At 41.9% G+C, this 25,083-nt stretch overlaps 2 protein-coding genes across 5 annotated transcripts in view; one reads left to right on the top strand and one right to left on the bottom strand.

The window, feature by feature from the left end:
* The window catches only part of C10H3orf52 (chromosome 10 C3orf52 homolog), a 45,970-nt gene extending 23,806 nt beyond the window's left edge, over window positions 1–22,164 (top strand). For 2 of the 3 annotated variants that reach the window (XM_077118416.1, XM_077118418.1), the window contains exons 4-5: window positions 480–550; window positions 11,176–22,164. In XM_077118416.1, the coding sequence (XP_076974531.1) occupies window positions 480–550; window positions 11,176–11,593 (489 nt within the window). In that variant the 3' untranslated portion in view covers window positions 11,594–22,164. Of the gene's footprint in view, window positions 1–479; window positions 551–4,616; window positions 4,801–11,175 lie in introns of all 3 variants that reach the window. The other variant, XM_077118417.1, reaches the window with a different exon arrangement.
* GCSAM (germinal center associated signaling and motility) lies at window positions 16,639–23,732 on the bottom strand. Of its 2 annotated transcripts, XM_077118419.1 has the most exons (5): window positions 23,261–23,732; window positions 21,664–21,708; window positions 20,612–20,658; window positions 18,922–18,950; window positions 16,639–18,086 (listed from the first exon to the last, which is right to left on the bottom strand). In XM_077118419.1, exons 1-5 carry the CDS (start codon window positions 23,287–23,289, stop codon window positions 17,769–17,771), a joined length of 468 nt encoding a protein of 155 aa, XP_076974534.1. In that variant the 5' UTR covers window positions 23,290–23,732; the 3' UTR covers window positions 16,639–17,768. The 2 variants fall into 2 exon arrangements, with proteins under 2 accessions (XP_076974534.1, XP_076974535.1); XM_077118420.1 differs by lacking the exon at window positions 21,664–21,708 and having other exon boundaries at window positions 23,261–23,730.
* Window positions 23,733–25,083: the final 1,351 nt, after the last annotated feature.

Here is a 25,083-nt window from a genome sequence, read left to right as displayed (position 1 = left end):
ACTCTGTCCCTATGCCCTGGGGAAGGTACCTGCCTCTTAGCTTGGCTGTGTTTCCTTAGAACGTGAAGCTCAGGAGAAGGAGAAAGAAGCCTTTATCTCATGATGTGTCAGGCACCAAGTTGTCTGTGCTTTTGCTCTCCTACAGCCCTTCGGGCTGTTGTCTCCTTGGGCTCTGTGTGGGCTCCATCTGCTCCCCACTCTCGCCAGACTGGGCACAGGGTGTCAATGCAATGTGTGAGAGATGGTGAGAGTTCCAGCCTAGTCACTTGGTCCCTATTGGGTTCTTTTAAATGGGGGTTAACTTGAGTTTTGGTTTATGGTAGGCTCTATTTCTTGGTCCAGAGCCTCTAGGTAAGTTAATTCCTAGCTAGAGTGGAATCTCCTTTATCCGGGAGTGGTTTTGCCTTTTGGGGTGACATGCAATGTTACCTATCAGTAATGTGTGTGGTGGTGGTTTTAATTTTTGCTGCTTGTTTTAGCTCACAGATGCGTACAGTTCATCGCCATCTCTGAGTCGTTATTTCACTTCCATTGAAGCAGTGAACTTCAGGTAAGACTGTGCAGTGTCACTTGTTAGTCTCTTTCTCTGGGAAGACACCTCCCCGCCCCCCATCTACCAGGGATGTCTTTTCTGAGTCTCAGAAAATGAAGGGGACCGCTAAACGAATCATGAGTGTCAGTGCTAAGGAGTCTCTGGTGAACCACGAAATCAACTCCCTTATTTTACAAATGGGAAGAAATGAAGCCCCGATCAATGATATGATTCAACCAAGGCCAAACAGTAGAAGGAAAAGCCAGTTCTGGGTAAATCACTCCTTTTTAATAGTGGATGCTCCAATAAACTAAGGAAAGAAATAGAACTCGATATCAGATAATCACGTGATGTAATTGGTATACTCAATATACTGCCTTTTGCTTTGAGGAGTACAAGTCATGCAGGCATAAATTCTCCTTGTGTAATATTCAGAATATAAACATATGCACTAGAAGAAGAGTCAGTTGCCTTCTGCCCCCGACACCCCACCTCCAATGTACGTGCCAATGAATTTCTTACACTCAATCAATTCCACTCCCTTCTACAAAATTATCAGCCACTATTAATAGTGATTCAAACAAGATTTTTAACACAGTCAAGTATTATTATCCACTGTTCCTAAGATATCCCAGGAATGTGACCATCAAAGGCTATATTAGATTGGGATCTCCCTCTCAAACCATAAATTTTCCAAAGCATAATATTAGTAGACGTAGGAGGGAAAACATGTAAAACAGCTCCTCTGGCTACGTGATGGTGTCAAATGGACCTGAAGCCCGGAAGCACGTAAGATGGCAGATTGTCCTGGCAACAATATCGTTCCTCCCTCTTTATAGACTTCCAGTGTGCATGCTGCCTTCTGCTGACATCTTCTGACATTGCTCATTTTATTTTAACCATATGCCACTGGTATTAAAATGCCAGTAAAAAAAGGAGAAATGCATAAAATGACCCAACTCGACACACTGCCCTCCATGCCCTCACCCTAACTTGAGAGACACTTAAGGGTCTTTCCAGGAATTCAGTCCCATGGTACGGGGCTAGAGAAGGAGGGATCACATGACAGGGCTGGGCGTAGATGTTGGGGAAAAATCCATCAGAAAGCTGAGTCAGACATGGCTAGAAATATGGCAAACGTAATGTGAGAGAATCTTTTTTTTTTTTAAATATTTTTATTGATAAATCTTATCATACAAACATTCCATACATGGTGTACAATCACTGACTCACAATATCATCACATAGTTGTTTGTCATCACCATGACAATTTTTTAGAACATTTGCATCACTCCAGAAAAAGAAAAAGGAAAAAGAAAAAACTCATACGTACCATACCCCTTACCCCTCCCTCTCATTAACCACTAGTATTTCCATCTATCCAATTTATTTTAATCTTTGTCCCCCTATTATTTATTTTTTAATCCATATTTTTTACTCATCTGTCTATACTCTAGACAAAAGGAGCATCAGACACAAGGCTTTCACAATCATACAGTCACATTGTTAAAGCTATATCGTTATATAGTCATCAAGGCTACTGGAATACAGTTCAAAAGTTTCAGGTACTTCCCTCTAGCCACTCCAATATACCATAAACTAAAGAAGGATATCTGTATAATGTATAAGAATAACCTCTTGATTCTGTTTGAAATCTCTCAGCCACTGAAACTTTTGTTTTTTTAACTTTTTTTTATTGTGAAATACAACATATATACAAAAAAGCAAGAAATTTCAAAGTACATTGCAACAATTAGTTGTAGACCAGATTTCAGAGTTTGGTATGGGTTACAATTCCACAATTTTAGGTTTTTATTTCTAGCTGCTCTAAGGAACTGAAACTTTATTTTGTCTCATTTCTCTCTTCCCCTTTTTGGTCAAAAAGGCTTTCTCAATCCCTTGATGTGGGGTCCTGCCTCCTCCCAGGGGTTCTTTGCCATGTTGCCAGGGAGATTTATACTCCTGGGGGTCATGTCCTAGATAGTGGGGGAAAGGCAGTGAGTTCACCCACCATGTCAGCTTAGAGAGAGAAGCCACATGTGAGCAACGAATGAGGTTCTCTGGGGGATAATTTTTAGGCATAATTTTAAGTAGGTTTAGCGTATCCTTTGCAGGAATAAGTTTCACAGAGGTGAACCCCAAGATCAAGGGCTCGGACTATTGATTTGGTTTCCCCACTGCTTTCGAGAATATCAGAAATTTTCCAAATGGGGAAGTTGAATATTTCCTTCTTCTTCCACAGTGCCCCAAGGGGACCTTGCAAATACTTCTCTAGTCACTGTCCGAATTACTCGGATATATCAGGACTTCACATCAACCTGGACAAACCAGCAAAGTCTCATGCTCTGTTTAAGGAGAATCTGCTTTTAAAAGTTATTTGAAAGGAAACCCCAGGGACCTTTAGTATTTTGGCTAAAGAAATTCTGTCTGGAAAATATTTTTGTTTCAGTTGGAAAAAGTACAGGCCGAGTTTCTAAAATGTTGAATTGAGAAACAAAAAAAACCCATTACCTCTCAAAGGATATCTCGTTGTCGCTTCTGCACGTAGGCATGTGATGTCTTTGGGAGAGGGGATGTTGACCTCTGTCCTGGGAAAAGGGGAAAATACCCTCTGGCTCAGAGGCTGCCTACCCCATAGGTGGGCAGCTGAGGTGCAGCCCACAGGGTTTCCTAATATCCGGCTTCTCCCTGGGAAGTCAGACCCATGGCTTAAATTGACCTGATGACCTGACGAGAGTAGGCTGCATTAGGCAGCCTGAGCCACTGATTCAACTTCTGAAAGTCAACCTCTGGTCCTTTTCATAAGCCCAGTCCTTGCCTGTGGGAGTGCAGAGTGACAGCCTGTAAAGGTGTTGACTGTCATTAGCGATAATTAGAGGTGGAATACTGGGAACAAGTAATGACACCTGCAAACTAGGGTAGCTGGATTGGAGTTTGAAAGTGCATTTTTCTGCCTACCTGTAGTACTTAAAAGTGTCATCCTCAAAAACGTCTCTCCAGTGTCCGGACTGAATTTTATTCATGTTCAGATCACAGTTTGGCACACTTCTTTGGCCGCAGGAAAATTTATGAACTGATATGAGAGTTCATAAATCAATATGAGAGCATTGACGCGTGCGACCTGTGGCCACAAGAGGGCGCTCCTCGCATACCGCGGCAGGGGCAGTGTTCTGATCCCAGTACAGGGATGGGCGGCTGTAAAATTTACCCTAGGGTGATATCCCAGATTAAGAGCCACCTGTCAATTATTTTATTGCTGGCTCTTAATCTGGGCCATCTTGAACCAAATTAATTGCATAAGTGCGAAAAACCTAAATGTTAAGGTAGCATTTAATTTAGCCATCTAAGCCACTAATTAACTGATAACTATATGATTATTTTTCTTTTGGAAATGGGAAAAAGAAGTTCTCAGAACAGAGAAATTCCTCTCTCTCTTTCATTCGCATCACTGAGAGTTCCACAGCTTGGTCCTGCTGCTGTCGGGGCCTCTGGAACTGGAAATGGGACAGAAGAAGCTTCTCACATTGGGGACAAACTGGGGAGGTCTAATTTTCTGCCGGTGCACAGGCAGCCTGTGGGAGTTCAGGAGTTCTGGGCTGACCCCGCAGTAGGGAGCTTTGGGCCGTATTAAATATTTTATAAACTAAATAAAGAACTGGTTAAACTGAATAGATCTAACACGTATTTTCTAGGGCAGGGAGAGGGTGTGGGGAGAGAATATGGAGAAGGGAATATATGAGGAGAAAAGAGCAGGCTTCCCTAGCTTGTCTTAGGCTGGCGTTGGGACAGACGATATGTATGACAAGCCTTAGAATCTTACTTGACATTTGCTTAGCCCTTTTCTTCTGTCAGCGGCCTCTCCCAGTGTGCTACTAGGAGGATGGGTGCTGGGTGGAAGAAGTTAGAAGAGCCTCAGCTTTTCATGATGGACCTATGGGAGAGGGCTCTTCCCAGATTTCACATTTTTCCAGGACTGTACTCCACTTGCGTTTTGTACTGGAGGAACATTCTGAACTAGAAATTTCTGTTCATATTGTTTATATTCGGTTTATGTTTTGCTCTTGCTGTTTGTTGTGCCTTTCAGTAGTGAAAATGCCACGGTAACCTATAACCTGCAATTTGGGGTTCCATCAGAAGATGTCGGTTTTATGAAGTATGTGATGAGTGAGGAATTGGTGCTGGGCATTTTGCTACAGGATTTCCATGATCAGAACCTATCTGGTTGTAAGACTCTGGGGCTTGATCCAGCATCCTTCTCTCTCTCTGGGGTAAGTACAGCCTGTAAAGACGATAAAATTAAACCAAGTTGAGGACCAATAGTTGGGTTTGGCAACTTTGGTGACTTGGTATTGTGTCAAACCATTCATTCATTCATTCATTCATTCATCCAGCCCATGCTGTCTGTGTGGGGGTGATATTCCAGGTTCTGCAGAGGTAACACAGTCCCTCTCCTTCACAAGCAGGTAGTGCAGGTAGGGAAAAAATCACGGAAAAATGGATTACGAAGATGAAGATTGTCAGATATTTCCGTGTCACAGTTGACCGCACACGCTAAGACCGTATCCCAATTGACAATACATCAGCAGTCTTCATGGAAACAGTGAAGTAAGTGTGAAGAATTTGAAATAAAGGGTATAGCTAAATTGCTGAAAGATTATTCCAAGATGGGGAACTTTTTTTTTTTCTCAAGTCCACTGAGTCCATTAAGAAATTAGTAGAAAGGGGGAAGAGTGAAATGAGACAAAATAAAGTGTCAATGGCTGAGAGATTCCAAACAGAGTTGAGAGGTTTTACTGGAGGTTATTCTTACACATTAAGTAGATATCACCTTGTTGTTCAAGATGTAGTGGAGAGGCTGGAGGGAACTGCCTGAAAATGTAGAGCTGTGTTCCAGTAGACATGTTTCTTGAAGATGATTGCATAATGAAAATGATATAGCTTTCACAATGTGACTGTGTGATTGTGAAAATCTTGTGTCTGATGCTCCTTTTATCTATCTTATCAACAGACGAGTAAAACATATGGAATAAAAATGAATAATAGGGGGAAAACTGTTAAAATAAATTTAGATTGAAATGCTAGTGATCAGTGAAAAAGGAGGGTAAGGGGTATGGTATGTATGAATTTTTTCCTGTTTTCTTTTTATTTCTTTTTCTAAATAGATGCAAATGTTCCAAGAAATGATCATGATGATGAATATACAACTATGTGATGATATTGTGAATTGCTGATTATATATGTAGAACGGAATGATCAAAAGTTAAGAATGCTTGCGTTTGGTGTTTTTTTTTTTTATTAAAAAAACTTTTAAATTAATAAAAAATGCACTATTAAAAAAGAAATTAGCAAAGAGGAGCATAAATAGGCAAACTTCTGTCCTTAGATTTAGAAAAGTATAACATACTCATTCATCTACCTTTAAAATTAAAAATGGAACAAGGAAATTTATTTAATATACGTGGCAAACTCCCCACTTGTCAAGTTCTGAAGAATTTAAAACTCTGAACAAAATATGGCAAAAAGGAAGGTGGGTAGGAAAAATGACTCCAAACCTTAGAAATGTCCTTTGTTGCATCTGTCCTGAAGCTCTGCCTTTTACTTCTGCTCTCTTCTCATTTTTTACTTCTGATTCCTCACTTGAAAGTATATTGGATTTTGTTAGGCTTTAATGGTAACAATCTTGGGTATTTTACTTTCTCAGTCACAATTCATCAGAAATACTTGGTGACTCAGTAGCTGCTGAATAAATATTAGTTGAACTAAAGGGAAAAGCAAACAAGAAAGAGCTGTGGTTACCATCAGGCCCTGTACCACAGTCTAGAATCAGAGTGGCAGAAAGATTATAAAGGTCAATTGTGTGACTAAGTAGTAAAAAAAACAGGTATTTGTTCTCTTGACACTTTTTTTGTTTGTTTATGATGGGTGGGCAAAGTAGACTGATCTTGGCTTCAGAAGGCAGAGAGTTACATAAAGCAATTCTTAAAGATTTCTTTTCCCAAGTGAATAAAAAGAATGGCATACATACAGGAGGCCAAATTTTGGCTAACTGGAAAAATCTCATTTATGAGTAGTTCTGTCACAGAGCATCTAGAGTAAATAAGGTGTGCCTCTGAGCCAGGAAGGCAGCGTCAATGTCAAGACTGAAGAGGCTGTGCTTGAGGTGCAGGGATTTTGAAAGATATTTAAAACTTCAGCTCTCTTCTGTACAAAGAGGTGGCAGGACTTTGGCAAGAGTGACCCTGTGGCTGCTGCCACCAGTCCCGGGTTTTCTGAGACCCTCTCTGTTGTATTGCAGTACCAGCTCTCCAGAGGCAAGTGGAAGAGATGGGAGGCGGGTGAGAAAATGTTTAAGAGGGTTATGAGTTAGGGAGGTCTGTCAGGGGATGATAAAGGGCCTACCACTTGTGAGGCCGGAAGAGAGCCTCAGGAAGGCCAGGGGCTCAGCCAAAGAGCCTCAAAGCCATTTCCGCCGACCACACTCTGTCGCTGCAGTGCTGGGGATGCAGCCGCAAGCTGAACAGAGTCCCTGCTCTGCAGAAAATTCTACTCTTTTTCTCTCCTGGTTTCTTCTGTAAGGGTTTTCTAGGGCGCCAGGCCCTGCTTCCCAGTACAGAAATTTGCAGTATCTGAGGTATTTTGTGTTTTCAGGAACATGAATCCCAGCCCCCACCTCAGATCAGAGTTTAGGCATTGGACAAGGTGGAAAGTGGGGAAGAGAGAAGAAAGAACCAGAGAAAACAGCTACAGGTAGTGGGGAAAGCTCAGAGGCAAACCCCAAAGAGAGGGAAGAGATGTGCATGGTAGTGGGGGGGGGTGGGGGGAGGGGCCAAGGCTCCTGGGAGGGACCCGGTGAGACCCGGGTTCTTGGGCCAGTTTCCCACATTCGCATGAGATATGAGTGTGGAGGGGTTCGTTGAGCCACCTGGGACTAGTGGGGCATCTTATTTTCTCACAATGAGAACGTTCTAAGTTTTCAGAGAACAAAGATCCTTACCCTTATTTGGTTCCTGTGCTCCCGTTGAGAATTTGATGACAGCCACTTACTTTTTGCAAAGAAAAAAAAAAAAAAAGTGCCCCCACAGGGGTCCCTCCCTTCGTCCAAAATTTTGCAAATAGTTCCAGGGATTCCAAGGAGTCCCGGAAGCCAGTCCATGCTCCCTCTGTGGTGTGTGCGTTAGAGGTGTAATCTTAAAGTAGTTTGCCGTTGGGAGTTGTTTGTGTTGCTGTGGGTGTACTTCTCACTTTCTAATTTGAAAATACAGTGACTATTTTGACATGGCTGCAGGCATATTTTGATGCTTTATGAAAATAAAACTTCCTTAATATATAATTGTAAAGCATTGTGAAACAGCCTCCCTTCCCCGATCCTATCTTTGAACTTCACCTCATGACTGGGTTAGGGCGAGGATAAGGGGTAAAGTCTGTTTTTTTTAATGTCGAAGAATAACTCAGTGGCATTAGATATTTTGGACGCAGGTTAGTTTTTTTGTACTGTTTTCTCACATGAGAAAGAATCAGTTAGTAAAATGAGTGACAGAGAAGACGAAAAAAGCTCCAGGCAGGGGCATAGTGAATCTTGTTTGCATGTTTTGGGGGTAAATCACTGAGCCGGCTGCTGGCAGACAGGCTACCGTGAGTGTTGTGTCCTTAATTTCCTGGGATATCCAGGAAAATTATGGGTTCTCCAGAAAACTTGGAAAATTTAGCTGCAGAAGAGTCATTCTCAGTGTTGGGGCAGGTGGGGGAAGTTTTGCCCCTCAGGGGTATTGGAAATGTCTGGAGGCATTTTGGGGGCTAGGGATGCTTCTACATCTTACTACACACTGGACAACCCTCCAAGGCAAAGAATTCTCCAGACCCGAAGGTCAGTTGTACCAAGACTGGGCAACTGCCCTGGAACACTCAGACATCCCTGTGAAGGGCCTGCTCGTGTCCTGGCATCAGCACCCCTGCCTTAGGCCAGAGCTATGCTGTTTCCCTCATCCGACATTCTCACACTATGTTGTGCAAAAATTTTTAATGCAGTTTTATTGAGAGATATCAAAACTCTACACAAACCATCTGAAGTGTACAATCGCTGGCTCACAGTAGCATCACATAGTGGTGCATACATCCCCATGATCAATTGTAGAACATTTTCATTACTCTAGAAAAGAAATACAAACAGAGGAAACTCAAATCCTCCCATACCCCTCATTCCCCCCATTAGTGATCCATAGTATTATGCTGTACATTTGTTACTGTTGATGAAAAAATACTAAAATAGTACTGTTAACGTTAGCCTATAGTTTGCAATTGGTATGTTTTTTCCATATACCCCTCTTATTATGAACTTCCTGTAATAGTGTCATACGTTTGCTCTAGTTCATGAAACAACTTTTTTACAAATACTTTTTATTGAGTTATCTTCATGCACCATACAGTCCATCCAAAGTATGCAATCAGTGGCTCATAATATCATCACATAAATTGTATATTCATCATCATGATCATTTTAGAACATTTGCATCACTCTAGAAAAAGAAATAAAAGAAGAAAAAGCCTATACATCCCATACCCCTTACCCCTCCCTCTCGTTGACCACTAGTACTGCAGTCTACTCAGATTTTTTAACCCCTTATCCCCCCGTTATTTATTTATTTATTTTTTGTCCTTAGTTTTTCACTCATCTGTGCATACCTTGGAAAAAGGGACCTTCAGATTCACCATTTTCACAATAACACGGTCACATTGTAAAAGCTGTATAGTTATACAATCACCTTCAAGAATCAAGGCTATTGAAACACAGTACAGCAGTTCCAGGTACTTCTCTCTAGCTACTCCAATACACTGTAATCTAAAAAAGGATATCTATATAACACGTAAAAATAACCTCCAGGATAACCTCTCGACTATTTGAAATCACTCAGTCACTGACACTTCGTTTTGCCATATTTTGCTCTTCCCCTTTTTGATCTAGAAGCCTTTCTCAATCCCATGATGCCGGGTCTTGGCTCATCCCCAGGAGTCCTATCCCACATTTCCAGGGAGATTTACTCCCTTGAGAGTCATGTCCCACGTAGTGGGAAGGGCAGTGAGTTTACCTGCCAGATTGATTTAGAGAGAGAAACTACATCTGAGCAACAAAAGAGGTTCTCTGGGGGTGACTCTTAGGCCTAATTTTAAGTAGGCTTAGCTTACCATTTGCGGGAATAAGTTCATAGGGTCAAGCCCCAAGACTGAGGACTCAGCCTATTGATTTAGTTGTCCCCACAGCTTGTGAGAGTATCTGGAATTCCCCAAAAGGAGAAGTTTGATATTTACTCCTTTCTCTCCGGTCCCCCAAGAGAACTTTGCATTGGGACATCACACTAACCTATACAATCCAACAGTATCTCACTCCCTATTCAAGACTCTGTGTAATTATGTTTTTTGAATAAAGTGACCATACAAGTTAAATTAGTTAGCATGCACTAAATAAACATCTCTTACTTTGGTCTCAGAGAAGTTGAAATTTGAAGTTTTAAAACATATCATCGTTTACCCTGTATTCTGATCTACCTCAGTTCTATCCAGATCAGCTTCATTCATATCTCTACTTGAAGTCTGATCACTTTTTCAACTTCTTAAACTGTTGCTATATGGGGTAATGCTGACTTTCATAGTTTCGCAGCTCTAACTCTGAGTCTCAGGTGTCATACAAATATTCGCAATTTCAGGGAACGACCAGGTTATACACAAATAGCTCAGCATTTCAGAATTTAGAAAAAACAGTTATAACTCAGGAATAGATGTAACTGCTGTAAGAGTTTACAATCTAGGAACCTTTGCAATAGGCCCACAGCCTGATAACCCATGCTCTCGACTTCAGTTCTTCGAGTTTATATGTTATAGTTAGTTCATATGAGTGAGGCATGATAATATTTGTCTTTTTATTTCTGATATTTCAATCAACATACTGTCTTCAAAGTTCATTCAGTTAGTTTCATACCTCACAGTTTCATTCCTTCTTGCAGCTCTGTAGTCTATTATATGATACACCACAGAAAGAACTTTTTATTATTTATAGTTAGTCACAGTTATTGTCCACCACAAGATTCACTGTTATACATTCCCAGTTTTAACCTCCAACTTTCCTAAACTTCCCCTTTCCACCACATTCACACACCATCTAACGATGTTAATTATTCTCACAATAATGTGCTACTGCCACACCTCTGTTCATTTCCACATGGTTAAGGTCACTCTAGTTAAACATTCTTGGGAAAATTTTTAAAAACTGAAGATTTAGAGGCATTTTTGTGGTTAGATTATGAAAAAAAAGATGGAAAACTAAAATGCCCCTGGCATCAAAAACGCCATGTTGAAATATTTGCCATTTATCATGAATTACACCCAAACAAAGGACAAACGATATATCTTATTTGCCTTTATTTTTCTTGGGCAGGCCCTGGGAATCAAACCCAGGTCTCTGGCATGGCAGGTGAGAACTCTGCCTGCTGAACCACCATGGCCCGCCCTTTATTTGCCTTTTGAAAAATATTTAGAGTTGCGTCACTCCCTCTGTTTCGAATTTACAAGCATCCCAATTTAACTAACGTAAAGGCTTTGTCAGAATGTTTTAAAAAATTTGTGACTTTTACTTGTCTGCATTTTCTTTATAGAATGAAGCCCTGCCTATGGCTGACAGCAGCCCTCCACCGAGTCTTGGAGATGAGGAAAATGCATTCCATGTTACAGAAACGATTCCGTGAATTGCCACAGAAGTACCTGGCAGGAACTGCAGTGGCGGAGATTGGCCGTTGTCCTATCTGCACTGTCACACAACCTGGCTCCCTGCCCAGCAAGCCATCCCCGGCTGTCCTAGCTGGGTTGTGTCTTGAAAAAGCACGAAACAGGAAGCCAGATGGGACCGGGGGTGGACTGGGTGGGTGGACTGTCCAGTGTGAGGTCCCTGCTGCTCTAAAGCAGCAGATACCTCCACCCACTTGTGGCCACTTTCCCTTTGGTGAAAGGACGCTGCTCTGCTCTGCATGGGGCGCCACCGCTAACCTGTGCTGGTGGAGAAGGCAACAGGGCTAATGTAAGTCCCCTGGAACAGGAGATCCAGCAGCCAGCTAGGAGAGGGAGAACTGAGCCATTTGCTCACTCTCATCCCCCCACTCCATTACATTTGATCTACCTCTAAGCAATAATGTGAAGAAGAGGAGGGGCACTTCACAAAACCTAAGCAGCTTAGTTTTCTGTCTCCTTCCATAGCCTGTCACTTTATTTCCTAGCAAACCAGCCTCAGGCACCTCAGTTTATGTTACTGTGTTATAGAACTATATGTTTATAAGTGTAGCCACAGAGATAGGAGTTTATTATGTGTCAGCTTCACATGGTTCCTGTCTCTCTTGAATACCTGTTTGGGAAACATGGGTCCGTGTGCATTTTAGATATTGCTATCATTTCGGATTGTCTGCCCATTTATATTTTCATAAGCTTCCATCAGAGAACCACTAAGACACTTGACATCTGTTGTGGCTATTACGCATTGGCTTTTTATTGTCCAGCATTAACAGCCAACCTGTAGGACCCAATGCCTTCAGGTGTCGGTTGTGTATCTTATTACAGCCGTTGTGAAGCAGGAAGAAGCATTCTGGTTTTGAAATGACGTGTTGGAAGTTTAATGCCAGATCACTTTGGAGTGAAGGGAGTTTCAGTGACTGTATTGATTATGTATAGCTATAGAATGGCCTGTCACAATGGAAACACAGTCCTGGTTTTGTGGGGGAAATTGCTTTGCTGGTAATTTTCCAGGAGAAAGAGTTTTGCGGTCATTTAATGAGATCACTGGACTGAATATCTCAGTTTAATTAGCCATGGGTGGAAGTCAGGGGACAGCTGTCTGTGGGTCAGTGTGTCTATCTCAGGCCAGATTTGACCTGAGCCCTTTATCACATATAGGACTAGACAATGTGAATCTTCTTTCTTATTTAAGTAGAAAATACATTTGTTGTAAGCCAGTGTCTATTTTTAAGGATAGTTCCTTAAACTAGTGAAACTGATGAACTTCCCCCCTTCCTCTTTATTTTTTACATGTCGAATGTGAACTGCCTTGTGTTTGTATTTTCTAGAAGATAATTAAGAGACTGACTTTAAGACATTTGCAATAAATGATTTCCATGGATGCACTGTCACCGTCACGTGTGCTTGCTAGGCACGGACTCTCCAGACCGCGCGTTGGGCTGGCGCTTCTCACAGGGAATGGCGTTGGAAGCGATCTTCTCCTTTCGCAGAGGGCAGCCTTCTCTTCTGAGTCAATCTGGTGGAGCTGGACAGGGTCTGGTTCTCCTCCCTGTTCCAGGGAGAGCAGGGCGGGGCCTTCCATCCTCTCCACTTCCTCTGAGGCCCTCTCTGGCAGGGCTATGTTGTTAGGAAGGATCTGGGGTTGGGAGAGGGTCTGTTCATGTCTGGGGACAGAGTTTGGTTTTGTTGTTCCTTTATCCCCTGGAAAGCACCAAGAGGAGGTTCTTGGCTTTTGACCATGTTGCAGGTTACCAGAGGATGTACCATAGTTTTGTCTTTTCTGCCCTTATGATCAGAAAGAACCGACCTTTGTGTCTAATGGTTTTGGGGAGTGTGGCAACATGGGATTTGCACATACACTGTTCTGTTACTGGATAAGTTTATTGGCTATCACACATTTTGATGACAAGCATGATGCCTGGTGCGTAGTGAGGTTTCAACTTACATCTGTGACTGTACCTCTTTTCCAGCAATCCCTCAGGTATGAATAGAATGGATACAAGTAAATTAGCAGATCTTCCTCCCAACAAAAATTCTATGTACAAATTCAATTCTTCTTTCCTTTGCAATTTACTTCTATAGTTTTTTTTTTTTCTTTGCATGGGCGGGCACCGGGAATCAAACCCAAGTCTCCAGCATGGCAGGTGGAAATCCTGCCCCTGAACCACATTGTTACACTGCCTTCTATAGATTTTTTTTAAGTTGTGTTTTGTTGAAGACTGCAGGGGATATCAAAGAAGAGTATAACAGTAATAAGGAAGGACTTGCTAGTTTTATCAGGGAATGAGTTTTGTTATCTGTGAGGACCTTCAACAGATGAAACAGAACAGGCAAAAAATACCCAGTATTAAAAATAAATGTGGTAGAATGCTCGCCTTGCATGCGGGAGACCCAGGTTCGATTCCCGGGCCATGCACCCCACCCCCCAAAAAAAAAATCAAGTCTAGGAGCGGTGTGATGGTGACTCAGGGGCAGAATTCTCACCTGCCAAGCCAGAGACCTGGGTTCGGTTCTCAGTGCCTGCCCAAGTATTGGGAAAAAAAGCAACTTTTCGATTCCTGGTGCCTGCCCATGCAAAAAAATAAAATACAAATAAGTAAATAAATAAATGAAGCCAAATTGTAGGGTGGTCAGGGAGGGAGTGGTCAGTGTAGTTCAATTGTAGTGAATTTCACTAATTGCGGGAGGTAGACGTCAAGCTGAACCCTGAAGCACCAGTGGGACGTGGCTAATCAGGTCAGCCTTCCTTTTTACCTTTGTGTCTTCTTTGCATGCAGTGCAGGGTCTCTACTTTTCCTTCTGGGGGGACTCTGGATATGAACCTCTGTCCTACTCAGAGTCTGATCTGATCAATGCTAAGAAAAACAGGAGAAATCTCTTAAGTTCTCCTTTCTCTGCTCTCATTTCTGTTTCATTGCTTTAAAATAAATTCTTCCATGATAATACTGCATTGCTGGCAGCTTCCTCACAGACATCCTTTAATCTTTCCTTAATGGTTAGAGATCATAGACGTTTCGTGTCAGATGACAGCCTCTCATCTTATGGTTGGGAAGCCAAGGTCTGGAGATGTAAAGGGGTCAGCCTAAAGCCCTGTAATTTGTAGATGGCAATGCCCTAGCTGCTGGATATCCGTGTATAACAACCTGCCTCTGGCCCTGGCAGGCAACCCAGGGCAACTTCTGGGAATCCCCAAGGAGCACAAGTGGATGGGGGCGGGGATGATTTGTGAGGACTGATCACCAGATTCTAGAAGACTCTGATGATAATGACCACTCTCAGCTCTACAACATGCCTTGCTAAGAGCCCTCTGTAGGAAACTGGAAGTGTCTTGCATTCTCCACTGACCAATTTAATAGTTGGCAGAACTGAGGTACACTTAAACCAAGTGGCTTTCTGAACTAAAGAAGTGAGCTTAGAAAAGGTCAGGAAAAGGTAAGAAAAGAAAAGTCTTTTCTCTGGAGGGTCCTGCAGAATCCCAGAGACCCTTCTGTCATTCTCCCCTGCCTCTGTGAGCATAGTTGAAGCATCTGTCACCCACGTTGGCCCCCAAACAGTCGATGTTTGAACTTATTTCTAGTCTATGGTTGCTTTTCCTGACCCATGCTTGCCCTCTTCCTGTTGCCTTCATCTGTTCTAAATTAGAATTTATTCACAGCATATGGGATTATTTATAAATGCTGTTATGAACGTAAAACGGAAACCACAGAGGCTGCTGTTGCGGCATAAATTGAAACTGCCTTCTGTGAATTCTGGCTATGTAGATTCAACACCGACATGGTAGTGGGGTTTCCTGCTTACGTTTGTGAGTTGAGAGAGTAATTGAAATACTTGGCCTCAGTTTCTTCATTAAGAACAGAGATTCTTAAACTGAGAGGTGACATCCCCAATTCCTTGAAATTGTATCCAAATTACATGGGTGTTTATACATACGTGCATCTTCTGGAAAGATAACGGTTTTCAGAAATCCTGAAATCTTTGGAAAACAGAGTCAATATTCTATACAGACATAGGTATTTTGAAACTCTCCCAAGTGGCTCTCTTATTCAAAAATAATTTCCTTTCATAATACCTCTAAATTTCACTTTAAGAGCAAGCTTCTTTGGGGAAGCATTTATACCCAGTTAAAATGCATATGCTGTTTGAGACCAGGTAATCCTTTTGTAGGATAGGGCCTAGAAAAGTATGACTCATGGTGCGAAGAATAGTGAAATCAACCGATTTCCACAGTGATCCAATATGAATGTGTTTGGCATAAAACACCAGTGATACCATGTTTCTGCTTCATTGGAAAGCATGGCTGCGCGACCCCAGCAGTGCACTGCCCAAAATATCTGCTTACTACTTTTGTAGAGCAGATCACCAGATGCATCAGCACCTGTTTTTTTCCATGCATCATAAAACCTTTTTGTTTCTCATACTCTTTGATATTATTTATGTGTCATGTGTGATAGATGATTTACATACTTTAGATATAATCCCTCCATTTATGGATGAGAAAGTTGAGCCTCCAAGTAATATATACAGAGTGAGGAAAAAACAGACCCTGGATTTGAATAATTGATTATCTGACCCCATTGTCCACCATCTTTCCTCTAAACCATGTTACGTCTTCTACAGTATTCCCTGCTGCAACCTCCTTTTGAACATGAGTGAATCTTAACTTAGGGTTAAAGTTACAGTTCCATGTTAAGGAATTTGTCAAGAATAGGAATTTAGCAGAGGACAAAATACCAAGATGTAATAGGCTCTTATGCCGAAGACTCAACTAGCTGAAGTCTAAACAAACCTGTGTTGAACATCCAACATGGAACCACTGTATTTATACTTATAGGCACTGGGTATATTTTAAAGTTATCCTTATAGGCGCTTGGTATATTTTAAAGTTATTTAGCTTTGTTTAGCTAAGAGAACAAAACATCAGCTAAACATGTAATGCATCTACTGCTTATCTCAACAAACCTTTTACTATTTTAACATCCATGAATCTGGTCAGTGGTCTCGAATTAGATATAATAGGAATTTGAGAACAGAGGTATGAATATAGAAATATTCTAATTCATTAATTGTTTTCACCTGATTTATCTAATTTGTGGTTTACTATTTCCCAACTGTTTTATTGGTGCCAGATCTTATTTTCTATCGACGACTCCCCAAATTTTGATTTCTTTAAGTTTAGCTTTGCGCATGATCATTTAGGCAGGGGCCTGCAAACTTTTTTCTGTAAAGGGCCAAATAGTAAATATTTCTTGGTTTTGTAGGCCCTACTGCCCCTGTCACAAGTACTCAACTCTTGTGTGGTTGAGTAATCACAGACAACAGGTAAACAAATGAGCGTGGCTGTTCCAATAAAATTTTATTTATGAAAACAGGTGGTGGGCAAGATTTGACCTGTGGGCCATGGTTTGTTGACCTCTGGCTTAAAGGATAGACATAATTCTAGGAACATGAAGGGAAGATAAGAGAAAATAAATAATCAGGATATGAAGAGGAGTGCTCACTGGAGAAGGGGTGTGTCTGTGTGTGCTATATTTCTTACATGATCATTTTATTCATTTTTTTATACATATTATTCAACATATAAATGAATAATTTGGCAGACGTTCGTATGTGTAATACACCAGAAGAGTACCGAATTGAAAGCGAGGAAATCTCAGTTCAGTTCAAGCTCTGTCACTAATTTGCCATGTAACATTGGGCAAATGACACTCTGAGCCAAACGAAGGGTGGTATTGGAGGATCTCGAAAGGTCCTTCTAATTTATCATTCTCTAATGCTAGGCTTTTTCTTACTAAGATTTCTAAGAAGAAATGTAAAGTTATAAAAACTAACATACAGATTAAAACTATGACAAAAACCTCCTGATTCAACCCACATAATGAACCAAGCCACTAAGTCCGAGTCAAAGGATAGTCACATGAAAGGTCACTGCTTGGAAACACGGAGGGAGAGGAGGGCCACAGGCTCGCATCTTGGGACTGAGCTGGAAGCTGACACATGGAGAGCCAGGATCACACCGGAAGAAGTGGAATCTTACTTGGGTACACTTAACATTATGGGTCAAGCTTCTTAGTGATTGCACAGCACAATCTTGCGGACATTTTATAAGAAGAACTGGGAGAGAGAAGCCAGTGGGGCATCAAGGAGGCCCTCCTGCTGCCGAGTCAAGCAATCCATTTCATAAACTATTTATAACCAAAGATGGTTGCTGCTATCTCTAATAGTGGTATTGAAGATAGTAAATTGATCTTTGGATGCAGAATGCTGAACAGGATGGGAGGAGCCCTGTGGTTCGTAAACCATGCTCAGCAGAGACCTCGGTGGAAGGGGCTGTTGTGAGGCCAGGTAAGCTGGAAGGACTCTATGTCCAAGTGTGCTTCAATCAGAATCCTCCCCCCTCCCACCCCATTTTATTTGCTTCGCAGTTGGGTTGGCGGTGGGTAAAACAAACGTTGGTCCAACCATTTCATTATAAATGGGTACGAAGAGTCTCAGTAGAGGGTGTAAATAGACATGGCTGTTGAAGGGAGCGAGAGGCTGTTCTGCCAGGCATGAGAAGTTCATATGCATCTTCTTGGGAAGGTGGTGCCCTAGGGGTGGGAGGCACGCGGACAAGTGAATACTCAGTCTCGGTTCCTTGCAAGGACTCTTTGAGCCTCTTATGATGGCAGGGGACATTCTCATAGTACCCCTCAGCATAACTCCCTGACGGCCTTCTCGCGAGGACTCTGTGATTGATGAAGGTGTAGCACAGCTCCTCCGAGGAAGTCTGCTCAGCATTTCCCTCCTAGTCAAAGGACAGTGATGACCATTAAGGCTCAGCCTCTTGCCATTCTCTTAACTCTTTAATCTCAACACAGGACTGATCCGTGAAGGGCCTTCTTAGCCTCCCTCCTTTTCTTGGCCATTTTCCCTAAATGGCTGCTTCCACCCCAACCACTAGCCCAGGAGCCAGAGTTCTCATGCTGCCCAGAGCACACAGCTTACCCAACGTGCCCTTTCTGCCTCATGTTCCAGAGGGACCCTTGACCACTCCGAATGATTCCTAAAGCCTCTGGGCCTTGTGGACAGTAATTTGAAAACTATCTGGTGACGTCTTAATTACCAATTCATTCTAGAGATATTTGCCTTATTAAAATGTGAAATAACCCAAGGGAAGGTCTAACTCCCTTGGTGGAATCTCAAGAGATAAAAGCAAAGCAGCAAAGTGTAAGGAAAAGTATATGGATTTTAGAGTGAAAAAATTATAAATACTGGCTCTGCCATCTTCTCAGCTGTCTGGCCTTGGGAAAAGCACTTAACCTTGCAGTTTTCTCATCTGTAAAATGGGGAGGAAATAGTACCAATCTTACATGGTGTTGTGGCACTTACATCTAAAGCACTCGGTGCAGTGCCTAGAATAATTAAAATGCCCAGTAAATGTTAGTTCCTTTCAATAAGTTGTACAAAGATGGTGGCTGCTGCTTTGGCCAGCAAGCCCCTTACATAGCCTCTGAGTCTCAAGCACAGACACTTGACAGTCTTTCTTCTACACTGAGATCAGAAGGTGTCTTGGAGGCTGGCTGCTCCTGCTTTCTGGGGTATTTACATTTCTACCATCATCATAGAGAAAAGCTCATTACCTGGATGGGAGCAGATGACATTACTTCATCTGGAGAAAGAAAAAAAAAGCACAATTTCAGGTCATTGGGGAGATTTGTGGGGATGTGAGGAAGGGGGACTGGAATATCAGCAATGGGAGAGCTGAGGAAAAGCTAGAGTTACCTTCATCATGGATGAAGCACATCTCTGGGGAATGGCAGGGCCACATAAGGAAGAAACAGCCAGAACTGTACTGAGGCTGAGAGGCTGAGCAGAGGGAAACATATACATGGATCTTTGGATAAGAAATCACTTGCTCCTCCTTCCTTCCCTTCCTTAGTCCCTCCCTCCTTCCCTTTTTCCTTCATTGCATATCTATTCTCTGCCCAGTACTAGGGACACAAAGATGACTCAAAAGAGATCCTGTCCATAAGGGGCTCACAGACTAGCAGACAAGGGTCTGTGAGAGACCCACAAGGCAGAAAGGAGAGAGGTCACTGCTACTTAGACAAGAGGGGATGGTAGTTGTGTAAAGTTGGTGTCCAAGGAAAGCTTTACAGAGGAGGAAACTCCTAAGCTGAACATTCCTTTTCTTGTACCTGCTGGCAGATTTTTCAAAATCCAATTTACTTAAAACCCACTGGCCCTGGCCACTAAGAAAAGAGGCAAATGGACACACTTGCTAGCCCCTTGCAAACACAACAGCTAGATAAGCACACACGTGCTCTCCGGTGGAAGCCCCATGCTATTGGCCTACATGGGGGCGTGTGTGTCCCTGCAGCCTACCACATTATATATGGGTTTATAGTCCTTTGTTAAGGACATCTCAGATTCCCATGTCTCCGCACGCTCCTAAGGTCACTCGGGACTTCCCTGATTTATCAGTCACTACCAAGAAAAGGATCTGTGGGGTTTCAACATTGGCCATCTAATTTCTACTGTAATTTGCTCTAATGGAGTTTGGGGTTTCCTGGGACCTACAATTCCCCTAAGTGAAACGGGGCAAGGAGTGGAAGGGCTATGTTATTCATTTACACACCTTACAAGGTCAGCTTGAAGATTAAAAGTGAATGAACTAAGCTCTCCTCCTTAAACCCAGAAAGGCAAAGGCAAAACACCATCATCTTCCTAAGACATGCAGTGGCCTATCCTCAAGCCTATACTTTCTTATTCTCTGTCTTACACGTGAAACTATTCACCATCCTCTCCTTCTAGAATTGTCTTTCTTACTGTAGCACTATTCTGCCACTGGAGACTACTGGACTCCTAAATTGTCTTCAGGCATCTTCTCTTGCCATTCCCTGCTACAATTTGTTCTCCATATTGCAACTTGGGCGATCTCCTTAATGCAGATAATATCATACCTGTCCTTGTTTAAAGAATTTCAGTACTTCCTGTAGGTCTTCAAGCAAAGACCCAAATCCTTAACCATGCCATAGGGCCTTTCCACTCCCACCAAACTCCTTTGACTTCTTGCAGCTCCTTAAAGGGCCCAGACCCTTCCACTTTTCATCCCTCATATTTCAGGGACTAGCTGAGGGATGTGGAGATCAATAGTCAATTCCTACTCCAATGAAATCACAGTCTAGCGGAGAAAAAAAAAGGGATGCAATCGGTCAAATTGCAGCAAAATGTGCTAAGTAGACCTAAATGACCTGGGGGCAGAAAGTACAGGCAGTTTAGATATATAAGTCTATCAAAATTGAAAATGATGGGAAATCAATGACTTACTTTCCTTTTGAGAATGTTGTCTTGCTTTAAAAACATGTACTCTTTTCCTGTAAAAGAAAAAGAAAATAAATTGGTTGCTTCAATATTCAGAAACCTTTAAAGAAAATAATTCCACTACTGATAAAAGCTTATTTTTAGCAATTTTCATTTGCTAAAATTAATAGCCCTTTTATATCATCTCGTTTGACACAGAGAAACAAGAGGATAGAAAAGAAGGAAATTGAAGGATGGGGCCAAAAATAAATTTATTTGCATTCCTATCTTCATTCTCTCCTTTTCCCTCTCTCTTTTCTTTTTCTAAGTTCTGACATGGAATTGATTTATAAATAGAGAACTGTGGTGTTGTTATAGGTAACTATTTTTTGGAGAATTTTTTTTCTGACAAAACATCAATTTCTTATATATCATGTGAATGAAGGAACCAGCATGTTTTTTTTTCCCAATCCCAATCTATGATCTCCCAAAGAAAACAACCAACAAACATCTCTCACATGAGCTCAGCGTTAACTACTTCTATACCCTCAAGGGAAACACACTATAATGGAAGACATTTCATCTGGGGGAAAGGTGACCAGATACTCCGATTTGCTCAGATGGTACTGGGTAATGACATTATCAATCACTAAGTGGCTACTAACTATTTTTAGCATCCCCTTCACTCTCAAAGGATCCATCCTCATTTGGATGATAAATTATGTGACCGTCCCAGCTATAAATCCTCTGTGCAAGGGATAGAGAAAGGAGACTGTAGGATTTTCAGTGTGTTGCAGGGATCGGTTTCTACATTAGTAGCCAGTTTCATCCTTGCTTCTGAGGCGTTCCTGTTTGAGGAGAGGACGCCGCCGTCGAGACCCTTGTTCCTGTTTCCCACCAGTCTTAAGGGGCTGCTTCCTGGATTGACTCTCAGGTGATTGTGTCTGGAGAAGTGACATGCCTCAGCAGCGGTCAGACTGCAGGGAATTCACGGGGAGTTCTTCAGGTAACTCACAGCAAATACCACACTGAAACCACAGACTTAGGGAAATAACTCCTGAAAGCAACTCTCCACTCACCAAGGAAGGCAGAAGCACCTTTCAGCAATGTGGCAATCCCAGCATCTAAAATACCCAAGAGTTAACACAAATCACAAAGCTGTTTTCAGCAGCTTTGCCATTTTGTCATTTCTGTGGAAAACACTTTATTTTTTTTTCCCAAGAGAGTATTCATCCTAGGGACTTGGACACATCTATCGTACCGGAAGCATTCATATTACTGGTACATTAACTGGCTCTTTGGAAATATGAAGGTGAACTACCAATTCCTATTCACCGCTTTCTCACTCATATCTGCATTTTGTCTTAATTTTTTCTAAAGACAGTTTTTTCCCCTTTCATGTTTCCAATCACACATCTAACACTTACTGTGTGCTTTGTATGTACCAGGAAAAAGTGCCAGGAACTAGGGATTCGAAGTTGAATAAGAAACCATCCCTATATTTAAGAAGCTCACATCTAGGCATAAACTTGAGAATTTATAATCTGATGGAAGAGTACTAGAAGAGAGGCAAAGGTAGTTCAGTGGTAGAATTCTTGCGTGCCACGTGGGAGAACTGGGTTGGATTTCTTGCCCATGGACTTCCCCCACCCCCACAAAACAAATTCAACAAATGGTGCTGTAATAATGGGCTAGTCACACGAGAAAAGAATGAACTGTAACTCCCACCATACAGCATACAAAACAAAACAAAACAAAAAAAGAGTGCTGGAGTAATTGGATGAACAAAATACTGTGAGGATCCAGAGAGGGTAAGCTGCAGATGACATTGATTCTCAGGGAGGGTCAAGGGCATGAGATGTTCTATGGATCCCCCATCTCCTTTCGGTTGGTGGTATTTCAGATCACCTCCTTTTCCTGGGTACCACTTCCCAGGGGCATGAACTGACACCAAACATAATCATATAAAGAGCCCCCGGACTGCTCTCAGTCCCCAGAACCACCCTCATCTTGTCCCTGGGGATTCCCTTTATTGTGGGGTACCCAGGATTTTGCATGGATTGCTTTGACGTTAATGAGATGATCATCTAAAAAATGAGAATACATTCCAAACTACTGAACCCTATTATGTGCAGGCGCTAAGCTCATATCACACACAAAACCCTACAAATATGCATTGTATTGTTTCTCCATTTAAAATGAGGAAACCCACGTTCAGAAAAGTTAAACCAAGTTCTCTACCATTTTAGATGCCTCTCCTTACCTGCTCGCAGTGACTGTACACGAGATTAGACCTCTTACTTTTTATTTTGGTCTTAAAATAGTGACTAAAAAGGTGGAGTGTCTTTGAGCTCTTCGTGGAGCATGAAGAACTCAGGAGAGCAGCGCCTCTCCAAGCCCTCAGAAAATTGTTCTATTTCTTAGAATATACCTATTGTATAAACCTCTTTTGATCAAGTCCTTCTGCCCTGCAGCAGCTCTCTCCCAGCTGCTGATTGCCATGCAGGGAAGAAAGCAAAACATATAAGGAATTAACATAGTGCCTGGCTCATAGTAGGGGCTTAATACCTTTCAGCATCCTTCCGCAACTCCCACATCCACCCCAAAGAGCAGACCTCTTTGTCTCTTTCTCACTGCGTTGCCCCATTCCATTGCTCTTATTCCCTCTGGACTCACCTGTATTCCCTCAATAGATAGTTCCCCATCTTCCCAGTCCCCTCGATGTCTTCCCTTCAGCCCCTTTGGCCACTTCCTTCTCAGCTGGATTGCACTTTGGGAGAGGAGCCCCTCTGCCTTTGACAAGGGGCTGTGTTGCTCTGACCACCAGTGGAGTGAGCTGAAAGGAGAAGGTTATCTTTACCCAGGGAAGGAAGAGCTCAGGGGGAGGGATTACAGGTGCACGTATGCACAACTTCCTAAAACGTCGGAGCCTGCCAGGCTATTGGCTTTAACCAGAACTGATTCAATGAAAGTTCTGAGCTTTTGGGGAATCCCAGATCTGCAACTAAAGATGGGCCATGGAATTTTCTTACTTCAGATACCAAAGTGGTATTTTCTTAGAAAAGTCAGAGTGGGAAACTTTGTTGTTTTTTTTTAAACGATTAAAACAAAAAGTCAAACCACAGATTAGTAGAAAGTATTCACAAAACACATATCTGATAAAAAGACTTGCATCCAGAATATAAAGAACTTTCAAAGCTTAATAATGAGAAAACAAACACCCAATAACAAAACGGAAAATATTTTTTGAATAGATACTTCACCAAAGACAATATACAGATGTTAAATAAATAATTCATGAAAAGATGCTCAACATCATTCATCATTAGAGAAATGTAAATTAAAACTATAATGCAATACTTTTACATTAGAAAGGCTAACACGGAAGACAAAACAAAAACTGATAATACCAAGTGCCAATAAAAGCAGCTGGAACTCTCACGCATTTCTGATGGGAGTGCAAAATGGTACCAGCACTTTGGAAAACAGAATGGCAGTTCTTATAAACACAGACTTATCTTACAACCCAGCAATTCCACTCCTGGGCATTTACTTACCAAAGTGAAATGAAAACATATATCATCTAAAACCTGCATGCAAATGTTTATAACTGATCTATTCATAATTGCTAAAATCTGGAAATAACCCAAATAAATTCAGTTGGTGAATGGCTAAATAAACTGTTGCACCTGTGTAATAAAATACCTCCCAGCAATAAAACAGATTAGATCACTAATACGTGCAGCAACATAGATGAATCTCCACTGCATCTTCTTTCTAGAAGCTAGACTCAAAGCCTATCTTTTGTGACATCCTGGAAAAGGCAAACCTATGGGGACAGAGAGCACATCAGTGGTTTCCAGGAACAGGAAACAGAGGCGGGGACTTCAAGGGGCAGGAGGGCATTTTTGTTGTTCTGTATCTTGATTGTGATGGTAGTTGCACGACTGTATATATATTTCTCATAATCATAGACCCGCCTGCCGAACATGGTACATTTTACTGTATGTAAATAATATTAATAGAAGAAAAGAAGTTGAGAAAGAAAGAAATGGACTTGAGGATAGGAATCATGGATTTTTTTTTGTTTGTGTATTATCCTTACATCTAATGGGAGGTTCCTGTTTGACCAGTCATTTGTTCATTCATTCCTTCAACAAGTATATATTGAGTTCCTACTATATCCTGGGCACTATGGGTTTAATGGTGAGCAAAACAGAAACTCAAGGAGCTCCCCAACATGAAATAAAATGAAGTCCACAAATACTTCATTGCTTGTCCTTGAGTACTACAGAGGTCAGACCTCAAAACATGCAGAAGCAGGATGGAGAGGGGGCTTAAAAGAGATAGGTTTAAAGAAACTGGGCCGCTAGTTGTGCAACACTAGACATGTCACGCATCACTCTCTTCACACCGTATCACTGCTCTACAGATTTCAGACTAGCTCAGTGGGGGGTTTCCAGGAGCACTTTTGTCAGAAATTTTCAGAGAGGCAGACA

This window comes from Tamandua tetradactyla, chromosome 10 (genome assembly GCF_023851605.1).
Source record: "Tamandua tetradactyla isolate mTamTet1 chromosome 10, mTamTet1.pri, whole genome shotgun sequence".
NCBI classification, from domain to species: domain Eukaryota; kingdom Metazoa; phylum Chordata; class Mammalia; order Pilosa; family Myrmecophagidae; genus Tamandua; species Tamandua tetradactyla.
The sequence above is the reverse complement of the archived record's forward strand: the minus strand, read 5'-3'. Positions and strand labels throughout refer to the sequence as shown.

Bases quoted from the DNA above. Each gene is read 5' to 3' on its own strand.
- GCSAM (XM_077118419.1), bottom strand. From the start codon at position 23,289: ATGGGGAACTATCTATTGAGGGAATACAG. The intron at 18,951-20,611 runs GTAAGTCATTGA...TTCTTTCTCCAG, and splicing joins ACAACATTCTCAAAAGGAAA to ATGAAGTAATGTCATCTGCT. The intron at 18,087-18,921 runs GTAATGAGCTTT...TCCTTTGACTAG, and splicing joins TGTCATCTGCTCCCATCCAG to GAGGGAAATGCTGAGCAGAC.